General features: G+C 46.1%; 1 protein-coding gene across 1 annotated transcript in view; it reads left to right on the plus strand.

The window, feature by feature from the left end:
- Window positions 1-26,982, plus strand: part of LOC119405242 (ubiquitin-protein ligase E3C-like) — a 79,934-nt gene that overhangs the window by 3,187 nt on the left and 49,765 nt on the right. The window contains exons 3-7 of the mRNA XM_037672052.2: window positions 1,682-1,756; window positions 2,410-2,523; window positions 6,797-6,903; window positions 15,660-15,909; window positions 19,089-19,232. Of these exons, the coding sequence (XP_037527980.1) occupies window positions 1,682-1,756; window positions 2,410-2,523; window positions 6,797-6,903; window positions 15,660-15,909; window positions 19,089-19,232 (690 nt within the window). The remainder of the gene's footprint in view (window positions 1-1,681; window positions 1,757-2,409; window positions 2,524-6,796; window positions 6,904-15,659; window positions 15,910-19,088; window positions 19,233-26,982) is intronic.

The raw sequence follows: 26,982 nt of genomic DNA on the forward strand, positions 1-26,982 counted from the left end.
ACCCCGGCTTTCTAGGTTTTCGCAGTGCCCCACAAATGGGTACAGTTTTAAATGCGAATGCATTTCTTAGTCGGGGGTTGTCTTGCGTCCCTGGCCGGCGTGCGCACAGGTGTTATCTCTCCGCGCGCGCTCCTCCTCACCCCTAGCAACAGCTGCGCCGCGCCTAGCAACCGGAGGAGGTGGTGAGCGGCGGACAGTAAGGGAGAGGAGGAGCGCGCGGGCGTGTGATGGCACTCGCATCGTGGAGCAGCAGAGGGTAAGGGAGAGGAGGAGTGTACCCGGTCAGGGCGCTCGCATCGCGGAGCTCGCTCAGCGGAGAGAGAGCTCGGGCGCTCCTCCTCTCCGCGCTCGGACCTATATATATCATGCATGGAGCGCGCGCTTTGGTGTCTTGATAGCGATGGAAGTTGGTGAAGTCGAATCTCTCGCGGCAACGATACCACTAGGACGAAGTGCAACACAATGCAACTTGAGCATTACGCCTCTACGTGCACACTCTCGCCTCTCTTCATTAATTAATCGCACACTCATCGGGTGCACCCAAATGCATTCGCATTTCCTCACGATCCCCTTCGGGGAGGTGCGGCTTATTTTCTTTAGCTTATCTGCAGTGATACACACACTTGCCAGTCTAGAAGGGAAATGCGTCTGTTTTGGTTGCGACGACAACTTCATCAAGAGACGCTCTTCTGCTACAATACTGCACTGTCGGCAGACAGCATGCCCTCAAGTGAACAATGTCAGCTACACTTGTGATTGAGATTGGGTACTTGTTGAGACGAGTACCCAACCTTAAATCACAAGGACCTTAGTCTCAAGGTTGGGTACTTGTCTCAACCACCACCTGCAGGATGCTGCAAAAAGCAGAGGGAACTGGTTGAACACTGTAAGATGGAAAGATATATATTTGATTTTGACAGTGTGACAATTTGGCACAGCAACAGTGGCGAGGCCCAATAAATCATTTTCTTTTTCTATTGGTTTCAGTGGATGTGCAATCCTAACTCTGACCACTTTGCTGGACATTTGTGACTGTTTTGCATACACTTAGCACGCATTCGCTCTTTCGAATATTTGTTTACTCACTCGTATTTCACCGTGAAATTCCTGAGCTTTTCTTGCTTCGCGGAGCCTATTACCTAATCTCACAGCTCCGACTCAATCCAATTTTCCCGCCTACCTTTATTTTTTCACGCCTTGACTGTGATAATAACGTCAGCACCAAGATGTCTCTCATTAAATCTTGTTTATATTTCTGCATCCCCCGGACCTCTGTCAACTAGGATCTCTTTTATGGAACAATCACTTTTATTCAACGCACACAAAATTTTCCCGAATCATTAGCTGACACTGTGTAATGGTGAATTCCGCATATATCGTTGTTTGTTTTTTATTGGCTGACATTGTACGCAGGGAATTCATACTTGTATTGTTAGTTCTTACCACTACCCTTTATAATACGCTCAAGCCTCATGGGCATGAATAAATAAATAAGGGCAGGTAAAAAAGATCTGTGTTTTGTTTAGGTCTCGTTGAGTAAAGATATGGCATATTTAAAAAGATTGACTGAATGAGAACAGCTCAAGAAAGCACTTTTATTTGCCTTCTCTCTGTATCTGCAGTTGTCACGTGCATATAAGTGCTCAGAGGAGTATAGAACACTACACTAATTTCCTTGCAGGAGAGTCGGCGTCAAGAAGAGGCTGCACTCAAGATCAAAGCCTACGCCAGGGGTTTCCTGAGCCGCCGGCGTCTGGTACTGTGCATACTCTTTGTTTTTCACACATGCTTAAGTATCAAAAATTAAACTAGCTGTGAATTGGATCTTGCATACATGTTGCCTGTTCGTGTTATAACAGTTTGGCGTTCCCACGTCGGCTTCACTGTTGTGTTGCTGAGGCAAAGTTGCTTTCCATGGCCTGTAGTCTAATCAACCAGAGTGAACTTTTGGTGGTTGTGGATAAGCAGTTCCCGAAATTACTCCTGCAGTTTCTGTATGGAGGGTGCCTGCATGCATTTAGCAATGTTTTTTGCTGCATGCATGCATTTAGCAATGCATTTAGCGTGCCAACCACCGTGTGGCCTGGCTTATCGCGTGCTTTGTGCTACGTGCTGCTTTTTGTAAGAGGCTTCTCACATCCTTTGCAAGTCCTTGAAGTCGAGGACTTCTACAGGATCCAGAGGCCAGGCTGCCATGTATTGAAGCTGTGACTGCTGAAAACATTGTAAATGGATGGTTGTCTCCCTGATTGCACCAGGCTGACGAATAACTGTGCATTTTCGTGCAGCTGGCACTGAAATTTAGAAAACAGGACTGTTTTGAGAACAGTCGTAAATGGAAGCAGCTTTCTACCTGAAATCAGGAAATGGCTGTTGATCTTGCAGTGTCCCATTTTCTTTTCTCTATAGGCCCGTGAACTTCGCCAGGGGTTCGACGCAACTTCGAGGGTTTCGAGCGACCTGGGCCCGCTTTTGCGCTCACTCCCACTCTTTTATGATGCCCAGGTAGACGCGGAGCGTTTGGTGAGTGACCGTACTGACATGCGGTGCCTAACCTAATCTTATGGCTAAGGTTACTGAGCTACTTTTAAGCTTGAAGTGCTGTTAGCTCCTGTTGTTGACAACTTTGAGCCAAAAGCCAGAACCATTGTCTGGGCCCTCAAACGAGAACATCCGGGCACCCAAATGGAATTGTCCGGGCATTCAGGCAAGATCATCAGGACTTCATTGCGAAAACAAAACGGGAACATCCGGGCATCCAGTCAAAAGTTAAAAAAAAAAATGCAGGCTCTGGCCCCCGTCCCATTGTACAGGGCAACATTACATATGCTAGTTACTGCCCAAACAAGTAACAAGAAAGCTTCCGAGTTCTTCCGGTCACTGAAATGAGAACATCCAGGCATCCGTCAAAAGTCAACAAAAAAATGCAGTCTCCGGCCCCCAACCCTTTCTACAGGATCATTACATACTCCAGTTACTGCCCAAGCAAGTTACAACAAATATTGCTTCCTAGTTCTTTATGCTTGGAGACTATGCTACTGAAGCTGTAAGTCCTAGAACGTTGAATGTTCATGTGTCACTTCCAGTGGCGGCGTTCCAAAGGCAAATGCAGGGTACCATATTCTTGCAGGGCACCATAATCTTGCAGGGCACCATATTTTTGACTGTTATCTTTTGTCCCTGACGGTTGCCTATGTTCAACACCAGTGGTTTGTGGGTATCGTGGCACGAGTTTCGCGCCGCCTCCAAGAGATGGGGCCACGCTACAGGACCACGCCGCGTGGATGGTGTTTGGCCGAGGCGAGACTTGCGATGAGGTTTAACTCAAAATAGGTTTATTCCGGCTCGGTAAACTTTCAGGCCTGCGGCATGCAGAGTGAGTGAATAAACTTTATTAAAAGTCCGGACGAGGCGGGGGGAAGAGGGGATTAAGAGCCCAAGATTTATGCCACACAGTGACAGGAGATGGTGTCCATGTGGACCAGTGCACAGTAGGGTGTGGTGGGGTGTGCCCTTGCGAACATCCACTATACCCATTGTAAAATCGTTACTAGTATTGTATTAACTCGTGTAATTAATGCACTTGCATGGTGAACACACCCCCAACTTTGATCTTCTGCACTCCCATGACTGGCCACGCTGTAGCTTTCCCACTTAGCTCGATCTGACTCATGTCATAGCAGGAGTAGTAGCAGTCACGCTGCTCCTCCTTGCGTTCTTTATTATTATTATTATTATTATTATTATTATTATTATTATTATTATTATTATTATTATTATTATTATTATGACTACTTAGGCTTGTGCGAGTACGAAATTTTAGGTTCGAAGCAAATGGTGATTTGGTCGAATAATTTTGAATCGAATTTGAATAGTATATATCACACATTATGAAGAAAAATGAGTAGGGGTGTGCAAATATTCGTATTTCAAATTCGAATTGAATATTATTTCATCGAATAATTCGATTCGACTTTCGAATATCCAGTATTCGAAGTTTCGAATAATTTGAAAGGAAGGCAAATGTTGCAACTTGGTTAGAGTAGGGTGGCTAAAAGTAACACTAACGTTGTTAGAGTAGGCCTTTCGTTGAAATTTTCACCGGTATCCTGGTTTAAAAGTGAGCACATGTTTATTTAAAACACTATTATGTCATTTATGCACGTAAAAAAAACGCGAGAAAACTGTCAAGCCCTTCCCAACTTCTCGTCCGGAACGAAGGCACGAACTTCTTGCGAAGTTTGGTTGCATATGGTGCAAGCACCGTAAAACATCCCGACTTTGGCCCGCGAAACTCTCGGTGATTGGCTTCACATGGGAAAATTTGTTCAAGCTGTGCAGTCGCCACTGCCACACCACCGAGCATGGAGCTGCACTTTATCCTTGTATTGTCGAAATCGCTTTGCGATGCCTTCCTGTTCCTGCTACTGAGGTGCCCAGCAGGGGCGTAGCCAAGGGGGGGGGTTTGGGGGGGTTCAACCCCCCCCCCCCCCCGAAATTTTTCGATTTTGCTTGCGTGTATAGGCACGCACACATACAAACGCACGCAAGAACATACATAAAGTATGGTTGAACCCCCCCCCCCCCCCCCAGAAAAAAATTTCTGGCTACGCCCCTGTTGCCCAGTGAGCGCATGTTTTCAACCGCAGGAAACAACATAACATCACGGCGAGAGAGCCTGAAGGCAGGTCACGCGGAATAACTTGTGTTTCTGCGTGACTATTTCTAGTTTTTCAGTAGCAGTCACTCACCGCGTTATGTGCTTGAGGATATGGTCAGATTTCATTGCCCTGTTTTTTCTTTCAATTCTCAATAAAATTCTAAAAAAATATCGAATATCTCAATTCGATATTCGATATTTTTGGGCACTATTCGATTCGAGATGAAATTTCGCTATTCGCACACCCCTTAAAATGAGCGTATTTGTCATGACCCAACCAACCTGTGCAATATTTTTTTTTAAATTGAAACAAGGCATGTGAAAATGTCATTCTTTTTGGTGCAAAGGAAGTGGAAGCAACTTTGAATAGTAGCAGGATTTGACTTTTGGTAGAATGCAAGTGATAACTCGTAAAATATGTTACATTTTAAAATTTACTATACTTGGAGCATATAAGCCGATGTAACAAGCTTTTAAAATTAAAAAATGATGAATGGATGTGAGGGTAATATGTTCATTTAACCTTGAAGTGGGCTGAGGGCATCGTTTGCTGAGGGCAGCGCGACCCGGCGCTTGTTTGTGTACGTGTCTCTCAGTCCTCAGTCCGGGTCGCGCTGCCCTCAGCAGACGATGCCCTCAGCAAACTACCAACTCGCCCAGCTTGCCGTCTTGAAGTGGGGTTTCACAGCAGTGCAAATTTTCCCTGAAAAGGTGTACCGCTCTACTGCAGCGAAACCACCTTTACAGGGGAGTTTCATGCGGAATAATATGCACCTATTCGTTCATTTCAAATACTTTGAAATTTCCAAGAATTGAAATTCGAATATATTAATATTCGTTCGAATATTCGAAGTTCTGTAATAATTGCACAAGCCTATTATTATTATTATTATTATTATTATTATTATTATTATTATTATTATTATTATTATTATTATTATTATTATTATTATTATTATTATTATTATGCGGACTCCATCCTGTCACTTCAACACAAGCTTTGCAACAAGAGCACAACACTTACAAAGCTTTGAGCCATCTGCTCCTCCAAGATAAACTAGATTTAGTTACTTTTACTTATCTCGAATTCTAGACTCCTACCAACACTTACAGTTCACTTCTATTCTTGCTATGTTTGTAGTCTCGCTAGTTTCTAGCATAGGTCGGCAAAAAATGTGGAGCTCACTCAGACTCACTCATGAAATATATTTTGCCTTTGGGACTCACTCGGACTCAGACTCACCAAAATATTTCTAATCCGGACTCACTCGGACTCAGACTCACTGAAATGTTTCTCAGCCGGACTCACTCAGACTCAAACTCACCAAAATATTGCTCGCTCGGACTCACTCTGACTCAGACTCACGGCTTGATCTGAGTCTGAGTGAGTCTGAGTGAGTCGACTCATGAGTCCATCAGCATATAATTTACTTTTTAGACCATAGTGTCAATGCTCTTTAACATCATTATCTCATATAACTGGGGTTCTAATTGGCGCGTTTTCATCTCATACCTTCAAATACGTGTTATCAATGGTTACAATGCAGTATAAGGACATTTTTATCGAAAGCGATGACTCACACGGGATATTTTGTCAAGAACCTCCCATGAAATTTTTTGACAGAGGGAGTCCAAGCCCTCCTCCCCTCGCCCCCCTCCGTAACTCACGCCTCCGATGAATAAATATTGAGATGGTGTATGACCGCTAGTGCTTTGAAGTATGTGTGAGTAGACGTGAGTATAAACGTGAGTCATCATATGGCTGATAGTAATGCTGAAGTTCAGTAGATAGGACCATAGGTCGGCAAAAAAATGTGGAGCTCACTCAGACTCACTCATGAAATATATTTTGCCCTTAGGGCTCACTCGGACTCAGACTCAGCTAAATTTTCCTCATTCGGACTCACTCGGACTCAGACTCACTGAATTTTTTCTCAAGCGAACTCACTCGGACTCAGACTCGCGAAAATACCACTCAGCCTGACTCACTCAGACTCAGACTCACGGCTCGATCTGAGTCTGAGTGAGTCTGAGTGAGTCGACTCATGAGTGAGTTTGCCGACCTATGGTTTCTAGTAACTTACTTCATGTTTGAGCTTTGTGCTTGAGATTTATATATCCATTCCATTTGTCTAGGCCTGGTTGAGTCACCAAGTGTTGCTCCGTAAAGACGAAGTCGCCAGCCAGGCAGATGATCCTGCATGGCGTCTGCGAATCCGCCGTCTCCTTGCACTCAACGTCATGTGAGTAGCCTCGCCACATAACCTTTGGAGTTGTAGTTGTTTGTGCTGCCCTTGGCGCTGCTGCCTTGGGCTGCCTATAGACCCTTTCACCTCACATAGAGAGCATAGAAAGCAGAGATTGCGGATCACGTGACGTCGTGTCACATGATCTGCAATGCCCGCTTCTCCCCCGAATGTTTCTCCCCTTTATGAATATCTTATGCTGTGCTCCGGTATATAAGCCATGTATTTGGTTTAATCTTCATGTAATTGGGGGGGGGGGGGTGTACACACCCCTAGGCTCTCAGCTGGACTGGTTACCACAGCAGCCGCTATGCTCAAATAAACGTAGCTCTGTGGCACGCAACCATGGAGAAAGGAAAAAAAAAACATGGCTGATTCCTCTGTCATAGGAATCGGTCTAACGCGAAAGTGAAACGTGTCTTCACAGACGTAGTTGAGCGTTTGTTGTGCATTCTTTCCCCCCAAGCGCGAAGGAATGAATGGTACAGCATCAAATTGTAATGTTACACGAAGAACGGCAAGCCGCTCGAAACTTACAATGCGCTGCTCAAGCAGAAAGGATGTGCGGAACGAACATACACAGGATGAGCGCGAACTGTCACAGTTGTAACTTATTTCTGTGTGAGCAGCGCGCTCCTTTCACAAAAGCGGCCGCTGCAGTGAGCAAGGTCACCTTCGTGCTCTCAACAGAAACTTGCAGGCAGGGCGCAAGACGTACAAACCACCGAGATCACGAGATAAGCTCCCGCACGAACGACCACACCCTGTAGAGGCGCGCGCTAATCTGTGTGGGGGACGACTTGTAAAGCGCGCTCTTCGAGCCCTTCGCGCTATCTCGCTAGTGATAACGAAAACACGCTGTAACGCCGATCTCTGAGTACCGCCACCTGCAAATGGTGTACATAAATAGCTCGCCGTTAGCATAGCAGAGAACATGCCGTCTGTGGCGGAGTCGTTTCCCGCTGCGCGCTGGCGATCGAGAGGTCGTAAGTTCGACTCCCGGTGACGGAACTCTTTCTTATACAGTGAACTCCCATTAAGACGAACTCAGTTAAGACGAATTCTCGCTTATACCGAACAACACAGGACCGTTTGTTTGGTTTCCCATAGACTCAATGCAAAAAAAATTCGCTTAAGATGAACCGCCCAACTGTACTCTTCTGTTAAGACGAACTTTCGCGGTGATCGACAACGCTAGCGATTCTGCGAAACGAACGCTGCAGTCTTGCTGGGGCATTCAGGCAACCGAGAAAAAGCAAAAAAGATTTTAAAAAAGCGCTTCCTCGAGAAAAGACGCGAAGCAAATCGCGACTCAGAGGGCGCGAGATAAACGAAGAAGACCGGTCAGCGGATAAAGCCGGTATCCCCCCTCATCCCCAGCCTGTGGTGGGGGAGGTGGGGGCTTTATCAGTAAAGAAAGCAACAAAAAGACCAGGGGGATTTACGACTTGGATCCCCAAGCCACTGCGTCCTTTTGTATTCCTCCCCGTTCTTCGGTTTCCCAGCTTGAGTACAAAGGAGAACCGAAGAACACAAGAGCTTGGGGCCCCTCCGCCGTGGTCAGAGGGGCAAACGCAAGGGGAGTGGGGAAAAAAAGGAAGCGACAACAGGAACAAAAAAGGTCTGTGCATTACAATCGAGTACGAAACCGAAACCACGATTGCGGCGCACTCCCGTCAGAGGGGTCAAGTGCATTGTCATCGCCATCACACAGTGGCGGCCGACCACATGTATTTTATGGTCAATTCGCGCTGGTTCGCGTAGGACCTGTGCGCATTGTACCTGTTCCCAGTGAAGTGCAAATTGTGATGAGCCATTTTGATTATGGAAGCGCACGACAAATGAAGGCTATTTTGCACAGTGAATAGAGCTGCGTCGTGTCTTTTTCGTGTGCGCGAGGCTTGTGACCGTGAGCAGCGCGATGGGATATCTTCAGCTGCACGCCGAAAACGAGAAAATATCCGGACCTCGAAGAAAACCTTGCAGACTTTCTTAAGCAACTCAGCCTATAATGACTTTGTCAAAGCAACAGCACGCGACCGACACGTATCCAGAAGTGATCTTAGCACAACAGGCTCACGGAAGAAAAGGAGCTGCCATGACAATCAATTTTATATTCTTTGAAGGAAAATTGTGCTTGTCTCTTAATTTTTTTTTTCTAATCGTCAACATAGGAGCGTGCTACAGTTTTATCATTAAAATATGGTGGCAAATATCTTCATGAGCTTTTTATTTTTGAACCCGCGAAATTGGGTGCTCGTAAGATTCGTCTTAAAGGCATAGTTTTTATCTAGATGAGCCAAATAAATGCTTGTCTTTTTGCCCTCATTGTAAGTCTACTCCATTCAGTGTTTTCAAGTAACATATTTGGATGCACTTGGCATGTTAGCATCTCTTTTTGGGGGCACTTCTGTTAAGCCAAACTCCTGATAAGATGAACAGATGACCGCGGTCCCTTCGAGTTCGTCTTAACGGGAGTCTACTGTAGTTTTTTCTTTGCCATATGTTGGTCTTTATATTTTACAACGTCATATCCGTGACGGAAATGCGTCAGTGGAGCCGTGGTGGACCCCGGCATAAAACACAGTGATTCCACTCCTGCGCCAACTGCACCAAAGTGCGCCAAATTGTATTTACTGCGCCATCCTGATAATATCGACGAAAATTGCGCCAAACTGCACCAAAGTCTCAGGTTTGGGGGCGTCTATCACCGGCAATCGCACCGCCGGCGCGTCAGAACATGTGCAGCTTGATTTTGGGGCTGCCAAAGTCGCAACCATGGACCAAGAATTATTCCGCTGAATAAATAGCGCTCGTGCGTGCGCCCCAGTAAGCCACAATGCCATGCACGGTGGCGACGCAGCTGCTGTTCTGCAAGTCGGTTCTACAGCAAAATGCGCTCTCCGCAGAGGCTTGTGACGTCTAGCCCTATCGGTAGCGAGAAAGTTGCGACGGCGATTCATCGGCGGACGTCGTCTCTTCCCGAAACGCTGCTGATAGCTCGTTTCAAGCGTCGCACGGCACGTAAGGAAAGCAACGTTCAGTAATAACTACATGAGTGCCGCTAAAATGTCTGTCACTTCTGTTTCTGGACATCGCGGAATGAAATTTGGGATCGCTAGCAGTAGATATGGAACAATATCGGATTTTCCTTGCTTCGCGTTTATGGAAGAGCACGCGAACGGTGGGAACGCGTTGACACTTTTCCTGAGATATACTTTATCCATGGATCTTCATCCAGAAGAGCTTTTTCATAATTCCTTCCACCAGCACATCCGAGTTTGTAATCACTCTGCGGTAAATACCCCCTAAAAGGCCCTGCCCTTTCGAGCTCACGAGCTAGGGTTCCAATTCGAATTTTTCGCTTGCTTTTTTAAAAATGTAATCTGATTAATAAAAGCATATCTCCTGGTCAGAGCAGCCGCAAATGCGCAGCTGTAGCGGGCCCGTCGCTGACGGCCCACAGTGAAGCGGCTGCGCCATATTACACGTCCGCCCCTCGCGTTCGGTTAAAAAAACTCAGTTTCGCTTAAGGGCGAAGCAATGAATGCGATATCAACAAATTGTATTGTTAAACGAAGTAAGGCTAGCAGCTAACTCTTTTGGATCCGATCTCGCGTAACTCAACAAAACGCTGGTTTAAGGGGATATGGCCGCTCCAGGAACCGAAGCGTTGTCGCGCTCTGATTTCTCTAAACGCGAAGTAAGCGTTGAGAGCACAGCAAGTTTACGAGCTGTCTCCTGATGCCTCGAGATAGCGCGCGCGCAAGCGACAGTGCCTTTCTAACGATGCGGTTGCCCCCCCCCCCCTCTCTGCTCCCCTGGCGTCCCTTCATGCTCCTTACGAAAGACGGGCGGGGCGTTTCCTCTATGTTTGATGAGCAATCGACGGCGGGCCCGCAAGCGGGAAGATGTTATCTCATACGCTCTCCGTGCGACGGAGACAGACGGCTGGCTAGTTTAATCTCCGCTTCAGCCGCCTTCATCACCAGCGCTCGCGAGCTTTTACCCGCAACTAGAATGCGCGTGGTGATGTTATTAATTTGGACTTTATACTGAAAATTACGGCAACAGCGACCGTAAAAATCCGCCTAGAGTGTCCATATAATTGCTATCACAATAAAAATTTTTAAAAAATTAAGGAGCTGTGAAGTGGATGATAAGCGAAGCCGTTTGGCGCATGGCACAAAGGTGACATGGTGCAGGACAGTTTGGTATGTAAGGCCAGGTTGTTAACGGCCAGGCTGTTAACTTTCAATACGCAATAATAATGCGAAAGCCTTATAGATGCTTTATCAAACACGAAAATTGACCGTCGGTGGCGTTCGATTGATGTAAAAAATAATCATGTGATGTCGTCATCATCGCGTCATACATCGTCAAAACTTGTGACGCCAACATGGCGTCATATATCAGGATGTCACGTGATGATGTAATCACATGACATCGTCGCTTTACACTGCTTCCGGGATCGGTGCACCGATCAAGGAGGTAGTGCAAAACCATGTGAGGTGCAGAAAGCTTGCAGAGAGGGAGGGGGAGAATCAACCCGTCGATCGAGAAGAAAAAGAACCTGGCTTTCGCCTTGGAGTTTTCTTAGGGGAATGCATTAGGGACAGTGTGGCTCTTTGGTATTGAGGCACTGCTGTCTACCACGTCTGCTGATACCCACATAGATGTATTTAGAGTTTTATTTCATAACTTGCAATTTTATTTATCCGGTATTCTGTTTATTTGCTAGTGTCGAAAATAATCGCCGAAGAGGTTAATCCAGAACACTCAACTGCATAAGTCCTTATTTTTTGCAGGTTATGGTTGTGTTTCGCATTTACCTACGCGTACGCGTTCCGCATAGTAATGGCCGACACCGCAGCTTGTGACCACTGCGGAAGTGATGAAGCGATTGAGCATATTCTGTGCGACTGTCCACAGTACTGTTCGCAAAGACAGTCACTTGATAAACTGGACGACCGAACTCTTTCGGAAGCAAGAATCCTGCGCCACCGACAGGACTTAACGTCACAGAAGAAGGCTGTGCAGGCGCTAATGCGCTCTCTGCGTTTGACCGGTCTATCGCAACGGCTCTGATAGGACGTCCTGCATGTGTGTGCATTTTTTGCTTTGTTTTTATTTTATCTCCCTCTCTCTCTGTCCTTTCTCCGACCCCTATATCCCCACCCCTGTGCAGGGTAGCGAACCGGTCACTCGCACCAGGTTAACCTCCCTGCCTCTTCCTTTTAATCTATTTCTCTCTCTCTGTTTTTTCATTAGCGAGTGAAGTATGGAGTTCTCCTGAGATGATTTTTTTCGTGAGAATTGCAATGATTCCAAATATTTCTAGCCTTCATAAGAGCCCCATAATAATTTTCAGGTGCTTGAATGTTAATGCAATATGCTTCTGTAGTGCACTCCAGGATGTAAAATTTGCTGCTCCAGAGTGCTCCCAGATGCAAAATTATCTTCTCCAAAGTGCTCCAACATGACAATTTTTCCTGCTCCAGAGTGCTCCAAAACGGAAATTTTGCTGCTCCAAAAATTGCTCCAAATCAGAAGTCCTCGGTAGCATCACTGAAAACACTTTCGTGTTAAAAAATGAAAACTCGGAGGTATAGCCTAGTCATAAAATCTTAAGGGAGAAATAAGCTGAAACGTTGATAGTCGAGCTTGTTGGCAAGAAGCGCTAGGCGACGGGATAAGAACACACAAACGTAGGTGCAGGCTAACGAGGTTTTATTTCAATGTACCGTCACCTAACACTTCACCGTTTTAACAGAGAAAGAGGCCCTAGTCTTATGATAGGCAAGCGCTACTATTCGTCACTTCGCTTTGATTGCATCTGTTGCGGGCGCTGCGGGGGCCTTATCCTACCCAAGAGGCACTACGCACTGGAAACACTGGAGGGGCGTCATCAGAAGAGTTTTGGCTTGCAGAGGCTTGCGGAATCAGCGTGACATGTGTCCTTCCTCCATGCACGCAGCATCAGCTGACATGAAATTTTTTTTTTTCCGTCAAATGAAAGGCCAAGCCCTCGAGTGTCTAGAAAATGTACTGGTAAGCATAAGTGCACACTGAAAAATTAATTACAATCTGTTTTTCAAAGCTAGTTTCGGTTTTTTCTGTACCCCGACATCACAACACGGTATGAGCTTATCAAATGCTTGCTCAAGATATTGTGACATTTCTATTGCTGCTCTGCTTTTTGGCTCCGTTGGTGACGCACAAGCAGCCATTTCGAATGTTTTAAAGACGATAGTCTTTCTTGGGGAACTTAAACGCAGAAATTCTGTTCTGTCCTTCTGTCTGTCTTTCTGTTTGTCGGCACGTCCCTCGATTAAGCCACTCGGCCAAAGTTGAACCACTTGCCCAAGGGCCAGCCATCGTGAACGGCTGACTAGGTTCATACTTGTGTACATTGTCGATCAAAAAGCAAACATTACGCATATCTGAGGCGCAACATCACTAGGTAAGTATTAGGTGGTGTGTTCCTTTAATAGAAAATACTGTTACGGGGAGACGACAGAAGAAGGCTGTATTTACAGTATTTACACAACCATAGAGGTAGGAGTGACAACCAAGATGGCGAAAGCAGCAACGAACACGTCCTCTTCCTCTTCGTCCTCTAAGTAAGCGGCACATAACATTACCCGCCGGCGGTGAAAGCACCGACTCGGTGCGCCCGGGCAAAGACGGTCGCGAGGATGGTCACTATACACACGCGTCGGTGGGTTCCGGTATGTGATAGGGCTTCAGACGGACAACGTGAACAATGTCGGTGCGGGGCTGAGTCGACGAGGACGAAGACAATGGCTCGATTTCATACGTCACGTCGGTCACTTGGCGGCATACACGGTATGGTCCGGTGTACGGGAAGAGGAGCTTTTCAGAAAGCCCAACACGTCGTGCTGGAGACCAAAGGAGGACAAGAGACCCAGGAAGAAAGTGGGCGTTTCTGTGACGGCGATCGTAGCGAGATTGTTGGCCCGCTTGCGATTCGGTTAACCGAACGCGCGCAACTTGACGTGCATGGTGGGCGCGGGCAATAGCTTCTTGAGCGTACTCAGTAGGTGGGTACATGGAAGGCGGCATCATCGTGTCCATCGTATCTATGTATAACAATACATAGATACGTAATTCTAGAGACCCTAGTTTCTTAAGCTGCGCTGAAAATGCGACTGTGCCGAAACTTGGCTTCCTCCGTGCCCTCTGCACGAGCTCATTGTTGTGTTTCGGTTTCGGTTCAGTATTGCACTGTACGAGTGCCATGGGGCGCCGCTCTGGCATTCCTGCTTTACCTAGGCGACGTGAATATAAAAGAGTGCGTGGAGAGTACTCGTTGAGTGCGGACGTTTCTTCTGCTTCGGCGCTTTGCGCCAAACCGCGTGTTCGGGCTGTCTGGCGTCCCCGCCGGTCGCGTTGGTCACCGCCGGTCTTCGCCTGCTGCTGCGCCGGGACTACCAGCCCGCAACACAGCATTCACGTTTCCCGACGTATTGCCAGATGGCGTTCATATCTCACGCAGCGCCTCTTCTATCGTCTTTAAACAACATTTGCAGCGAAGCACGCAGATACGCAGCCAATTTTTTTGAACCTGATGTCATCACAACTAGCCATACTGGTTTGTGAAATCGCCATGATTGATACCGTTGCCTGATGTCACGATAGGGTCGATGTCAGTAGCTGCGCGATGTGAAAATCTACTCTAACGCCAAAATAAAATGTCACAATTTACTGAGCTTTACACTTGCACAGAGCCGTGGCTGTATACGGGACATTTGTATGACAGAATAAACTCAGCTTTAAAAATTGGTATCAGTGTGCCTTTAAAGGGACACTAAAGGCAAATATTAAGTCGACGTTGATTGTTGAAATAGCGGTCCAGCAACCTCGTAGTGCTACCTTTATGCTAAGGAAGTGCTTATTTTGAAATAAAATCATGTTCTAGTGGTCCGCATCGCGTTAGCGCACTTCAAATCATCCGCCTGAAAGCGGCATTTCACACGTCACTGTTGCCGTGCCCAACGTTGCCCGCCTTTACTGCGCGGCGGCGTGCACTGGCGGCATGCACCATTCGGGCATCCGGCAACATCACATGCATGCGGTATTTTGTCGAACTTTCTGTCAGAGCGACTTTCACGAGTGCACAAAGCACACGAGGCAGTACGCGATACCAAAACTACCACTGAGACGTGAATGCGTGAGCGAAGCAGGGCACCGGGCAAAGCACAGTTCGGCGAAAACGGAACTTTTGAACGACGCGCGCCGTTCCCCATGACAACGCCAAAGAGGTTCTTTTTTCCATGAATCAAACAGAAACGAACAAGCAGCATTTTATTACGTGTCCTGATGCATGGAAGGTTCTGTTTTTATTCCTGCTGGTTTGATTACTAGTGATTAATTGTATTCAGACTCTCCCACGTCATCGGGATCACTTCCAAAATGTCCCACTCGTGGCGCTCATCGTGTGATACATTTAGCTTAATTTCTCGGTTAGTAGGGCACTGCTGTTGATAATACTGCCGTTTTAGACGTTGTTATACATTGAGCTTTCACTCTGACATAAATTGTTATTTGCCTTTAGTGTCCCTTTAATGTTGTTTCTAACAGCTGTTAAAATTACAATCAAACTGCTTGTCAATATAGCAAACCTCACTGTATCGTTTGAGAAGACGGTTCACGAAAGGAAAAAAAAAATATCATTGTTCACCCAACAGGAGCACCCAGCTACAAGATATGATTCTCGGTTACATCTGCAGGTCCCTGCAGAGGTCGAGCTTCCCAACGGCACCCGCACTTCGTCTCCTGGAGGTACTGGGCTCGGCCGAGGCATACCACCGCTGCTTCCGGGGATTCCTCTCGGAAGAGGAACGGGCTGCTCGGCTGCGGTCGTGGCTGCAGCAGCTGTGGCTCCACCTGGCCTGCCGGTGCGACCTGTTCGTGCGCTTGCACAGTCACCTGGAAACACGGGTACCGGACCCAGGCCCCAATGAAGAAGGCATGCTTCAGGTGGGTTTTGCGAGAAGGATAGGACCTTGAGTTTTTAAAAGCTGGGTTTACACGACAGATCGGGTGGTGGAAGGCTGAGTCGCGTGACGGCAGGATCGCGCGTGGTACAGCCGCCATACTCGCTTGCAACCTAGGAAAGAATGTTATCTCCGCCCACAGCCATCACTTCCGCAGAGCATTTGCGTAAGTGCTCCGTCCAGTAGCGCTTACTTCCTTTCGGGACCGTCACGCCTGCCCCCTTCAAGTGTGCTGCGCCAAGCGCCAGCATGTCGTGGTCGCCGCAGTGCCTTTGGTTCTGCCATGTGCATTTCGGGAACGAGGATGCAGTTCTGTGCCAGAATGACTCTGCCTACCTGAACTTGGCCAAATAAAAAAAAAGTTAATGATGGAGACAGGTTTTATTTATTTACTTGGTTAGACAGTCTTTATTATCACAAAGAAAAAGATATATGATTGAGTCCTTGAGTTTGAAGTGATGAAGTTGAGAATTTAAGGTAAGGACGGATCAATATAATGAAAATTATTTTGTACACAGTGCTAATTTACTAACTTTCGCACTATACTTTGAAGAACAGAGATATATCATCTTGGCGAATTAGCTGCTTCGAAAAGCTAATTTTTTTGTGTAACCGACACCACATATTCATTTGTGACATCATCATGATGTCACTGTGATGTCATCACATGACATAGCTGCTTTGTCAAAGGTGGGCCGATCCCAGAGGCACTGCAAAATTGTGTGAAGTAGAGAGAGCTTACAATACCTCCTGTGCCGGAGTTGGTGCAAAACTACTGGGTGCAGAAGGCTCTTGGGTTCTGCACCCCTGCTCATCTCTCTGTAAGCGCAAATCCGGTTAAACGGAACATATTTTCCTAGTCCCTCCAGGTTCCGCTTAATGACAGTCTACTGTAGATGGCTTCACCTGTGAGTTGTCTTGGGCAAATACCGTATTTACTCGAATCTAACGCGCACCTTTTTTCCGGGAAAACGAGTCCAAAAATCGCATGCGCGTTAGAATCGAGTACCGGAAAAAAAAAGAAACTCGGTTATCATATTGCCATCGACATTTCAAAATGGCCGCCTCCTACGCGCTTTGGCCATTTCTGCCATTTTTTTGAGTTCGTACGTATGCTGAGGAGATTGTCATGCCGTTCTGCGTTCGCATCGACGGCATGGAAGTGCCGACTCTAAATACTCGACGAGTGCACCACGATACCGCATTTAAAAGAATACCGTATTTATTCGAATATAGGTCGACCTTTTTTTCCCAAAAATGTTGCCCATAATCAGCTATCGACCTATATTCGTGACCAAAGAATCTCGACCTATATTCGCGATCAAAGCGACCAAAAGCACCGCACCTATGGCGTTCAACTGCCGCGCCTGCTGTTCTTCAAGCAGTTCCTGCTACATACGCACATTATATACCATAAAATCTGGTATAAAAACCGTACCCGTTCGCCTTTTCCGACTAAGTAACTAAGAAAAAAAAAGTTATTTGTGCAACCGCCTTTTCAAAGCCCCCGCGAAATGCAGCCGCTCCGCCATGTTTGCGCTGGAGCCCGTGATTTCCCTAGGTAGGCCGTGAAGTCCCTAGCCCCCTAGCCGTGCTGCCTGCCGACGCGCAGCCGCACTGGCCGCACTGGCACTGGCCTAAGGCCTCACTGTTGTTTGATCTGACGTGACGGTTCGCATTTGCAAATGCGCGGTTGCGACGGTGTCACGTCGGTAGAGCTACACAGCTGACTTCAAGCGTCAAGTGATACTTTTTGCCGAGAATTCCAGCAATTGTGCCGCTCAGCGTGAGTTCGACGTAAAAGTTGATTAGGGGTTGGCGGAAGCAGCGGGACCGACTGTTCGCGTGCAATGGATAGCGTCGTGCTTTTCGCGGCCCAGCAACTGGCAGGCATGACACTCTTGAAAAAGAACTGAGGCTCCGGGCGTCAAGGAGGCCCTGCAGAAGGCCAACAGACCTGGTCGTCATACCGCTAGGTATGACGTCCCGGCTACATTAAGGACCGGGTGGCGAAGAGTTACAAAGAGTGGCTTGAAGGAGGATGCTGCAATGACACCGACGGGACGCCGCGAGAAGGGCTTCCCTCAATAGGCAGTTTTAGAATAGCGTACGCTAAGTTAGCGTTAGCGTTTGCCACTTAACGGGAGGCTCCAAGCGGTTAGCGTACGACGCATGTGCAGTTGCGCGAAAAGTTAACGCAAAGCTTTGCGTACGCTATTCTAAAACTGCCTAATGAAGTTGCGACGTGGGTGAAGGACGCGCGGAAAGACTTGCCAGCGGAAATTATCGTGACTGGCTTTAAAAAGTGCTGCATTTCCAACGCAATCGATGGCAGCGAAGTCGACGTCATTTGGGATGCCGAGGATGCCTGCGAAGAATCCGACAACCTTCCTTGCACATCTGACGAACATGACACTCCCGGCAGCGACTAGGGCGCTAAGTTAATTGTAAATAAAGGTGTGGTATGTTTCAATTTTCCTGTTTCTAAAAAAAAAAAAAAACATGGGTCGACCTATTTTCGAATATTTTTTTTTATTTCTCGTAGACTGCTATAAGTAGGGGTCGACCTATATTCGTGCCCGACCTATTTTCGAATAAATACGGTAGTTATTACATGTGCAGAGAGACGGACGGAAATCGGGCCGCATCGCGGTCGTTCGAAGTTCCCGAAACGTGCGTGCGAGACTGCGCAAACATAAGCAGAAGATTTTTTACAGCAAAGCTTCACGAAAAGGTTTCAGTGGACCAAAGCAGGGCCGGTTTCCCGAAATCGAAGAGTGTTGAAAGCGACAAGGAGTTGTCCGACAGCGACGAGGACTGATCCATTACCCGACTCGTATCGCCACCGTAGTGGTGACAGTTTTAGTGGCAAGGCCCGCTTTTTGACTTTGTGTTTTACTTTTTTGAAAGTTTAGTTCCTTAAAACCCAAATACTTGTTCTTCGAATGTGCGAAGTTTGACTCCTACGGACTTCTTTTGTTCTTTTCTCACGAAAAATGGGTGCGCGTTACAATCGATGTATTACTTTTTTTTTTTTTTTGGTCGCGGAAAACGGGTGTGCGTTACAATCGAGGGCGCGCTAGAATCGAGTAAATACGGTACATTGGGGACCCTGTCACTTTTCATGTTTTGCGCGAGTAAACCGTGTTCTTGCGCTTGCAGGTGGTGACGCCACAGGCACAGGCCATGGTGGACCTGCTGCTCCTGCCACTCGTCAAGCCAGTGGCCAATGGCCCCGAATGCGGCGACTATCAGTGCGAGATCATTGCCTGCCTCCTGACAGGTCTTCTTGGTGACTGCCCTCAGGTATTACATCTATGGGCATTTTAGGTGGTTTCTTGGCTCTTGCTGAGTGTGAGCATGTGCGTGTACGCACGACGTGCATGACCTGAGCTCACCTTGTCGAATTCTCTAACACAGCACGTAGATAGGGCAGCAATACAGGGGGTTCTTTGATGGTGTGTCACTTTCGCCTTTCTGACAGCCATGGCAGCACCATGTTGCCAGCATTCAGCTTGCCAGATGTGCCTTCGATTTCGTTTGGGTAGGTCTCCTCACAGCTTTCTGAACACGGCACGAGAGCTGCAAAGAGGTGCTTACTTCCCCCAGCCAAACCATGGCTGTGGTCACAGAAAAACAATGCTGGTTAGGCCTGGCGGCTTAAGTACTAGTGTGAATTTGCCACTCACCAGTGTAGTGATCAGTGACCAGTGTTTAGATCACATATGCAGTAGCATCCGCGTTTATGGGTGTTAGTGGCTGCCAGGTTCACATACACTATAACGTGTAATGGTGGGTTATGTAACACGCTGAGAATTGTGAGGTGAATTTATGTGTTAGATCAGCATTCCCTTTCTTTCATCATTACCATGCACCCTTAGCCGCCCAGTCAAAGTCACTTGGTAAACTTTGCAGCACCACAATAATGCAAAATGCACATTGGACAGCTGCTGAAAATAGCCTGTGGCCTTGAAGGTTAACAAGTTTCTAATGGACATGGTATTCAAACTTCGAGTACTCTTTAGTAGGCTTGTGCGAATATTTGAACGAATATTACAGTATTTGAATTTGCTTCGATTCGAATTTAAATTCTTGGAAATTTCAAAGTATTCGAAACGAACGAATGAATAGGTGTATATTAAACCGCATGTAACTCCCCTGTAAAGGTGGTTTCACTGCAGTGAAGGGGTGCTGTGCCGTGAATACACCTTTTCAGGGAAAGTCCGCACTGCTGCAAAACCCCACATCAAGGTTAAATGAACATATTACCCTCACATCGATTCATCATTTTTTAAGTTTAAAAGCTTGCTATACCAGTTCATATGCTCTAAGTATGGTAAATTTTAAAACGTAACATATTTTACAGGTTATCAGTTGCATTCTACCGAAACTCAAATCCTGCTACTATTCAAAGTTGCTTCCACTTCCTTTGAACCAAAAAGAATGACATTTGCACATGCCTTGTTTTAATTTTAAAAAAGTATTTTGAAGGTTAGTTGGGTCATGACAAATATGCTCACTTTTCTTTATAACATGTGATAGACACTATTCGAATTCGATTCGAAATTATTCGACCAAATCACTCTTTGCTTCGAATTTGCTTCGAACCTAAAATTTACTATTCACACAAGCCTACTTTTAAGTACAGCCGAACTTCGCTACAATGAAACTGATGGGACACGCGAAAAATGTCGTTGAAGCGGAAATTTTTCTGTGGCAAAATCTGCCCCAGGACACTGTCACATTTGACTACACCCCTCGCAAACATTGTTTACTTTCAAAAAAGACTGTTAGCTTTGTTTGCCGCCTTCCTTTGGACATCAGTGCAATAGTTCGACACTCGCATGTGGTCAGCAGCTGCATCGCGAGGTGGTCATTGTGGGCGCTTATGAAAGTGCAAATGACGTCAAATGAACCCTTGCCATCACCTTCAGTGCAGAAGGCAGCGCCACTGCATCTTCTGCGTCACTCTCATCATCCGACGATGTGTCGTCACGACGAACTTCTTCTCGTCAGTTAGCTCATGATGAGCGATAACATCCGCGTCAGTGGCGATATATTTGTCCGTGTCCATGTCTGTGTGCACGTTTACCATGCCCAGCCTGCCGTAGCTCCGTAGCGCACGCGAGTGCACAAGCACAAATGAGAGGTTTTATAGAATGGATATGAGTTGGCTGTGGCTCCGGCTTAGTGAAGCGAGCCTGCGCCATGTCGCGAGGTGGCCACCTGCATCACCCTCACCACCAAACATTGACGCTCTCCTAGGAGTTTGTTTCGAGGTGGTGCATTGGGCGCATATTTTCAGTGAAACAAAGCGCCGTGATTGTATGAAAAGTTGTGCGGCTGGTGATGTACTTAATTTATCTTTAAACAAATTTTCAAGCCAAGTTCCACTGAGTAAAAGTTTCATTGAAGCGAAAACAAGACCGAAAAATGGTTTGTTGTGGCGAGAACTTTGACACATTGACTTCTATGGCAAGCTGACGAGGAATAAAACATAGTCGCCGACCGATTTTTCGGACTCCAAAAATTCGGACTTGTTGGATATTCCGGACTTCATAAATGCACTGTCAGGGATCCCATGGAGCTAATGCATTTTTTCGACCGATTTTTCGGACGAATTTGCCCGTGAAAGTTGGATTTTCGGACTAAATCGCGCGTTTTGAGCCATGCACTGAACCATTGTGAATGCCGCCATGTTGGATTTTCCGCCGGCTTGCCTAAACATCGTCTTCAAATGGCTTTTGTGCCTCCGAGATTGGATGGAAAGCACATGCCATAAGTTTTGGAGGCCATGTCTGCTTTTTAGAAAACGCGGCACGGGACGCCATTTTTTCGTCTTCGGTCAGCATTATCGTCATCACACCATACAGGGAGGAGGCGGAGGAAGGATTCTTTTATTGTTGTTGCAGCTTGTTTCAGTCACCATTCTGCACATTTTGTGTCGCGTCGCATCGAGATGTTGTGTGCTTCTCAGCAGCTATCTGCGGCATCGAATTTTGTGTGCTCGACGCCATGGCTCCGCCATCTGTGCCATCGCGGGATTTCCGCAGCCGTCGGCGGCGGAGATCGCCAATGCGTTGACAGTTTTGTCGAGAGTTTACGGTGACTTGGCGCAAGTACGAGCAAACCAAGTTGCCTCCAAGCATAGTATGAGGCATCAAGGACATTTTAAAGCCTGCCTGATGCAATAAATTTCACATTTTTTGGCGAAAACGAATTTTTCGGACTGTTCGATTTTTTTTTTTTACGGTCCCCGCCAGGGTCCGAAAAATCGTTCGGCGACTGTACTTCGTTGAAGCGGCGTTTGTTGTGGCGGGGTTTGACTGTATGTTCAGCATTGTAAAAAAAAAAAAGACTAAGCTTTTCTGTATTAAATTCTTTTTTTAACTGTCTCATTATTTCATTATTTTCACCACCTCCTCTGTGCCTGAGACATTGGTAATTGAATGTATTGTATGTAACATGACAACAGCTGTATGTGAACGCCTTCATTAAGGGGAACATGGGTCGCGGATACCAAAAATATATCAAAGAAAAAAAGTCTTATTTATTACATTATTGAGATCTATAGCTATTCTTTCGCATGTAAAGCCTAACTCAAGGCCTATAAGATGAGTATTTCATCCGCAGTTTAGTGGTGCGATCTTGTACACATTCCAAATAAGCACGGAGGCGTGGCGTTACATCCAGCCGCACGCGATTGGTCAATGCAAGGTCGTGACGTCCGTCGCGGTTCATGTTGGCCATTCGCGTGCGGCTGGATGTAACGCCACACCTCCGGGCTTATTTGGAATGCGTACAAGATCGCACCATAGATCTGTGCAACGATTATGAGCTGATGGTTAAATGTTTTTGGGTCACTTATTTAGCTTGTCGGAGTGATAACTCATGATCTAGAACAGCTTTAGCTGTAATTACTTTTTTAACATAAAGCCCAAGCTGTGTATCACAAAGTCTGAGAGCAAAATTCTCATTTTCTGCTGATAGATTTTTAAAATTTGATTTCGTCTTTTCGTTATGGTAGTCACGGTATGAACATGACTGCTGAATGACTCGTTATTATTCAATCTGAAAACTGTTTGCTGCTTTGCACTTATTGCATATTGTAGTCTCTAGCTATCTGATAATATGCACTTTCTGCTGAACGATTTTAAATGCGAAGCATTTCTTAGCGAACTTCTGCGACTTTGAGCGTATCTATTTATCTATCTATCTGTCTATCTATCTATCTATCTATCTATCTATCTAGCCGCCTACGACTTAGAGCTCTCCTGGCCGTTTAGTTAATGGGATGTATACCAAAATTGGTATGACACAACATGACCGTATTACGAACATAAATGCCAGGTCATCACATGACAATCATGATGTGCATGTCATGAACAGCATGATTTACATGCCACGGTCTTGGGGCTCTTGCGGCCGTTTCGTTAATTTTAGGTATACCAAAATTGGTATGGCGTGACAGTAGTGTATGACGAACACAAGCGGCAGGTCCTAATGTGCAAATCATGACAAGCATGTCATGTACAGCATGATTTACATTATATGGTCTCGGGGTGCCCGTGGCCGTTTAAATGAATGGATACATACTAAAACTGGTATGATGAGACATTTCTGTATCACGAACATAACTGACGCGTGGTAACATGACAATCATGATATGCAAATAATGTACGACATGTTTTACATGCCACGCTCATGGTGCCCTCGCGGCCATTTCGCTCGCTTGATATACACCAAAGTTGGTATTACGCGACGAGACTGTATGATGAACGTAAACCAGAAGTGATAACGTGAAAATCATGACATGCAAGTCATGTACGACATGATTTACATGCCATGCTCATTGTCCAATTGTTGCCGTTTCGCCAGCGTGATATGCATCAAAATTTGTATTGTGTGACGAGACTGTATGATGAACGTAAATCAGAACTGATAACGTGAAAATCATGACACGCAAGTCATGTGCGACATGATTTACATGCCACGCTCATTGTCTGATCGTTGCCGTTTCTCTAGCGTGATATGCATCAAAATTGGTATCGCGCAACGCGACTGTATGATGAACGTAACTGTGAGGTGGAAACTTGAAAATCGGGACAGGCAAGTCATGTATGATGTAATTTACATGCCACGCTCATGGTGCCCACGCGGCCATTTCGCTCGCTTGATATACACCAAAATTAGTATTGCGCGACGAGACTGTATGGCGAACATAAATGAGAGGTGATAACATGAGTATCATGACGTGCATGTGATGTACGTCATGATTTACATGACACTGTCATTATTAATGAGAACTAACAGACAATAACGCCAAGGAAAGTATAGGGGGTGTTATGTGTAGTATTTAGAATATAGATGTGAAGAAAGTAAAGTGGACGAAAAGATAACCTGCCGCCGGCAGGGACCGAACCTGCGACCTTCGAATAACGCGTCCGATGCTCTACCACTGAGCTACGGCGGCGGTCATCCTCCCGTCCACTTTATGGGGTATATATGTGCATTTAAACCTTGGAGTGTTAGTCAGCGCCAATCGCAGCCATGGCGGCGAGTGTGGAACACTCTTTTTCTGCCTTTCTGGCGTCACGTAGCACGTGATCTTTTTACGAGCTGGCAGCTGACCAATAATCCCTCGCATACTACCTGAAGGCATCAAGTCTGCCAGAACGAGACCCTTGCTATGAATGAAGGAAAGAAGATGATTCTTAAGGGCTCGTTTTCTTTGTTAGACACAATATTAATGAGAACTAACAGACAATAACGCCAAGGAAAGTATAGGGGGTGTTATGTGTAGTATTTAGAATATAGATGTGAAGAAAGTAAAGTGGACGCGTTATTCGAAGGTCGCAGGTTCGGTCCCTGCCGGCGGCAGGTTATCTTTTCGTCCACTTTACTTTCTTCACATCTATATTCTAAATACTACACATAACACCCCCTATACTTTCCTTGGCGTTATTGTCTGTTAGTTCTCATTAATATTGTGTCTAACAAAGAAAACGAGCCCTTAAGAATCATCTTCTTTCCTTCATTCATAGCAAGGGTCTCGTTCTGGCAGACTTGATGCCTTCAGGTAGTATGCGAGGGATTATTGGTCAGCTGCCAGCTCGTAAAAAGATCACGTGCTACGTGACGCCAGAAAGGCAGAAAAAGAGTGTTCCACACTCGCCGCCATGGCTGCGATTGGCGCTGACTAACACTCCAAGGTTTAAATGCACATATATACCCCATAAAGTGGACGGGAGGATGACCGCCGCCGTAGCTCAGTGGTAGAGCATCGGACGCGTTATTCGAAGGTCGCAGGTTCGGTCCCTGCCGGCGGCAGGTTATCTTTTCGTCCACTTTACTTTCTTCACATCTATATTCTAAATACTACACATAACACCCCCTATACTTTCCTTGGCGTTATTGTCTGTTAGTTCTCATTAATATTGTGTCTAACAAAGAAAACGAGCCCTTAAGAATCATCTTCTTTCCTTCATTCATAGCAAGGGTCTCGTTCTGGCAGACTTGATGCCTTCAGGTAGTATGCGAGGGATTATTGGTCAGCTGCCAGCTCGTAAAAAGATCACGTGCTACGTGACGCCAGAAAGGCAGAAAAAGAGTGTTCCACACTCGCCGCCATGGCTGCGATTGGCGCTGACTAACACTCCAAGGTTTAAATGCACATATATACCCCATAAAGTGGACGGGAGGATGACCGCCGCCGTAGCTCAGTGGTAGAGCATCGGACGCGTTATTCGAAGGTCGCAGGTTCGGTCCCTGCCGGCGGCAGGTTATCTTTTCGTCCACTTTACTTTCTTCACATCTATATTCTAAATACTACACATAACACCCCCTATACTTTCCTTGGCGTTATTGTCTGTTAGTTCTCATTAATATTGTGTCTAACAAAGAAAACGAGCCCTTAAGAATCATCTTCTTTCCTTCATGACACTGTCATGGTGCGCTTCCGGCCGTTTTGTTAACTGGATATATACCAAAATTGGTATGGCATGACACTAGTGCGTCATGAACATAAATGACAGATCATGCATTGTATATTCCAGAATATACGTTTCATTAGCATGGCATATACCGGATTGTACATGCATGCATGCATGTCAAACATGCGATATATAGTGAACTAGATGCCATGGCACGATTGACTTCACTTGTTTCCAAGACGAACAAGGCGATGTAGCTGCTCTCTGCCGGCTGCTTCGCATTACATCGATTCCCACAGTGCGTGGGATCTGCCGTATTTTTTTCCTATTGTCTCCAGAAACACTTAAGGCAGCTTTGTGTACTTTGTGTAGAAAATTTTTTGCATATTTGAAATCAGCATGAAAAATTAAACAAGTCTATTTAATTTCATCAGGTTTGGACATAAAATACAGTGGATATCTCTACAAGCCATGTCTGGCTTGTAGAGGGCACCCTAGACTTGTAGCATACGCTCACACAAAGAGAACTTGCATAAACTTCACGATATATTTCAACTGAAACGTATATTGTAGCTTACGTATTATATGCTAAAGTTGCAATGCTATACACGGGAATTACAGTCAAGTGCTACAGCTGTTATGTAACGCTTGTGGGTGCACAGTCAAACATCTTCACAGATTGCAAAGGTTGCAGACTGATTATATTGCAGCACTGTTTGTGTATTTTATTTAGAATGTTTTCAGAGCTCCTCATTGCCTTTACAACTGTGATATGCAGGCAGTTGAACCCCTTTATAAGAGAGACACATCGAGGAGCAGTTCTTATCCCTTTCTATGGGCAGTCTCTTACAAGTAGGGTAACATGTTCTCATTTTCTGATCGATCCCTATGTTGATGTATGCACAATGTCAGATCAGTGCCTCTCATAAAAGGGTTCAACTGTGCTATAACCTTCCACGCACTGCTTGCTAAAGGGTGCATATTTGGGCGAGTTGCTGACCACTCATGTTTTCAAGAACAGCAAGAAATTTTAAACGTGGACGAAATGAAGAGGAACAACACAAGACGCGTTTTTCTTCTTCGTTTTGTCCACGTTGGAATTGCCGCGCCGTTATTGACAACAC

The sequence above is a fragment of the Rhipicephalus sanguineus genome, chromosome 9 (assembly GCF_013339695.2).
Source record: "Rhipicephalus sanguineus isolate Rsan-2018 chromosome 9, BIME_Rsan_1.4, whole genome shotgun sequence".
NCBI lineage: Eukaryota > Metazoa > Arthropoda > Arachnida > Ixodida > Ixodidae > Rhipicephalus > Rhipicephalus sanguineus.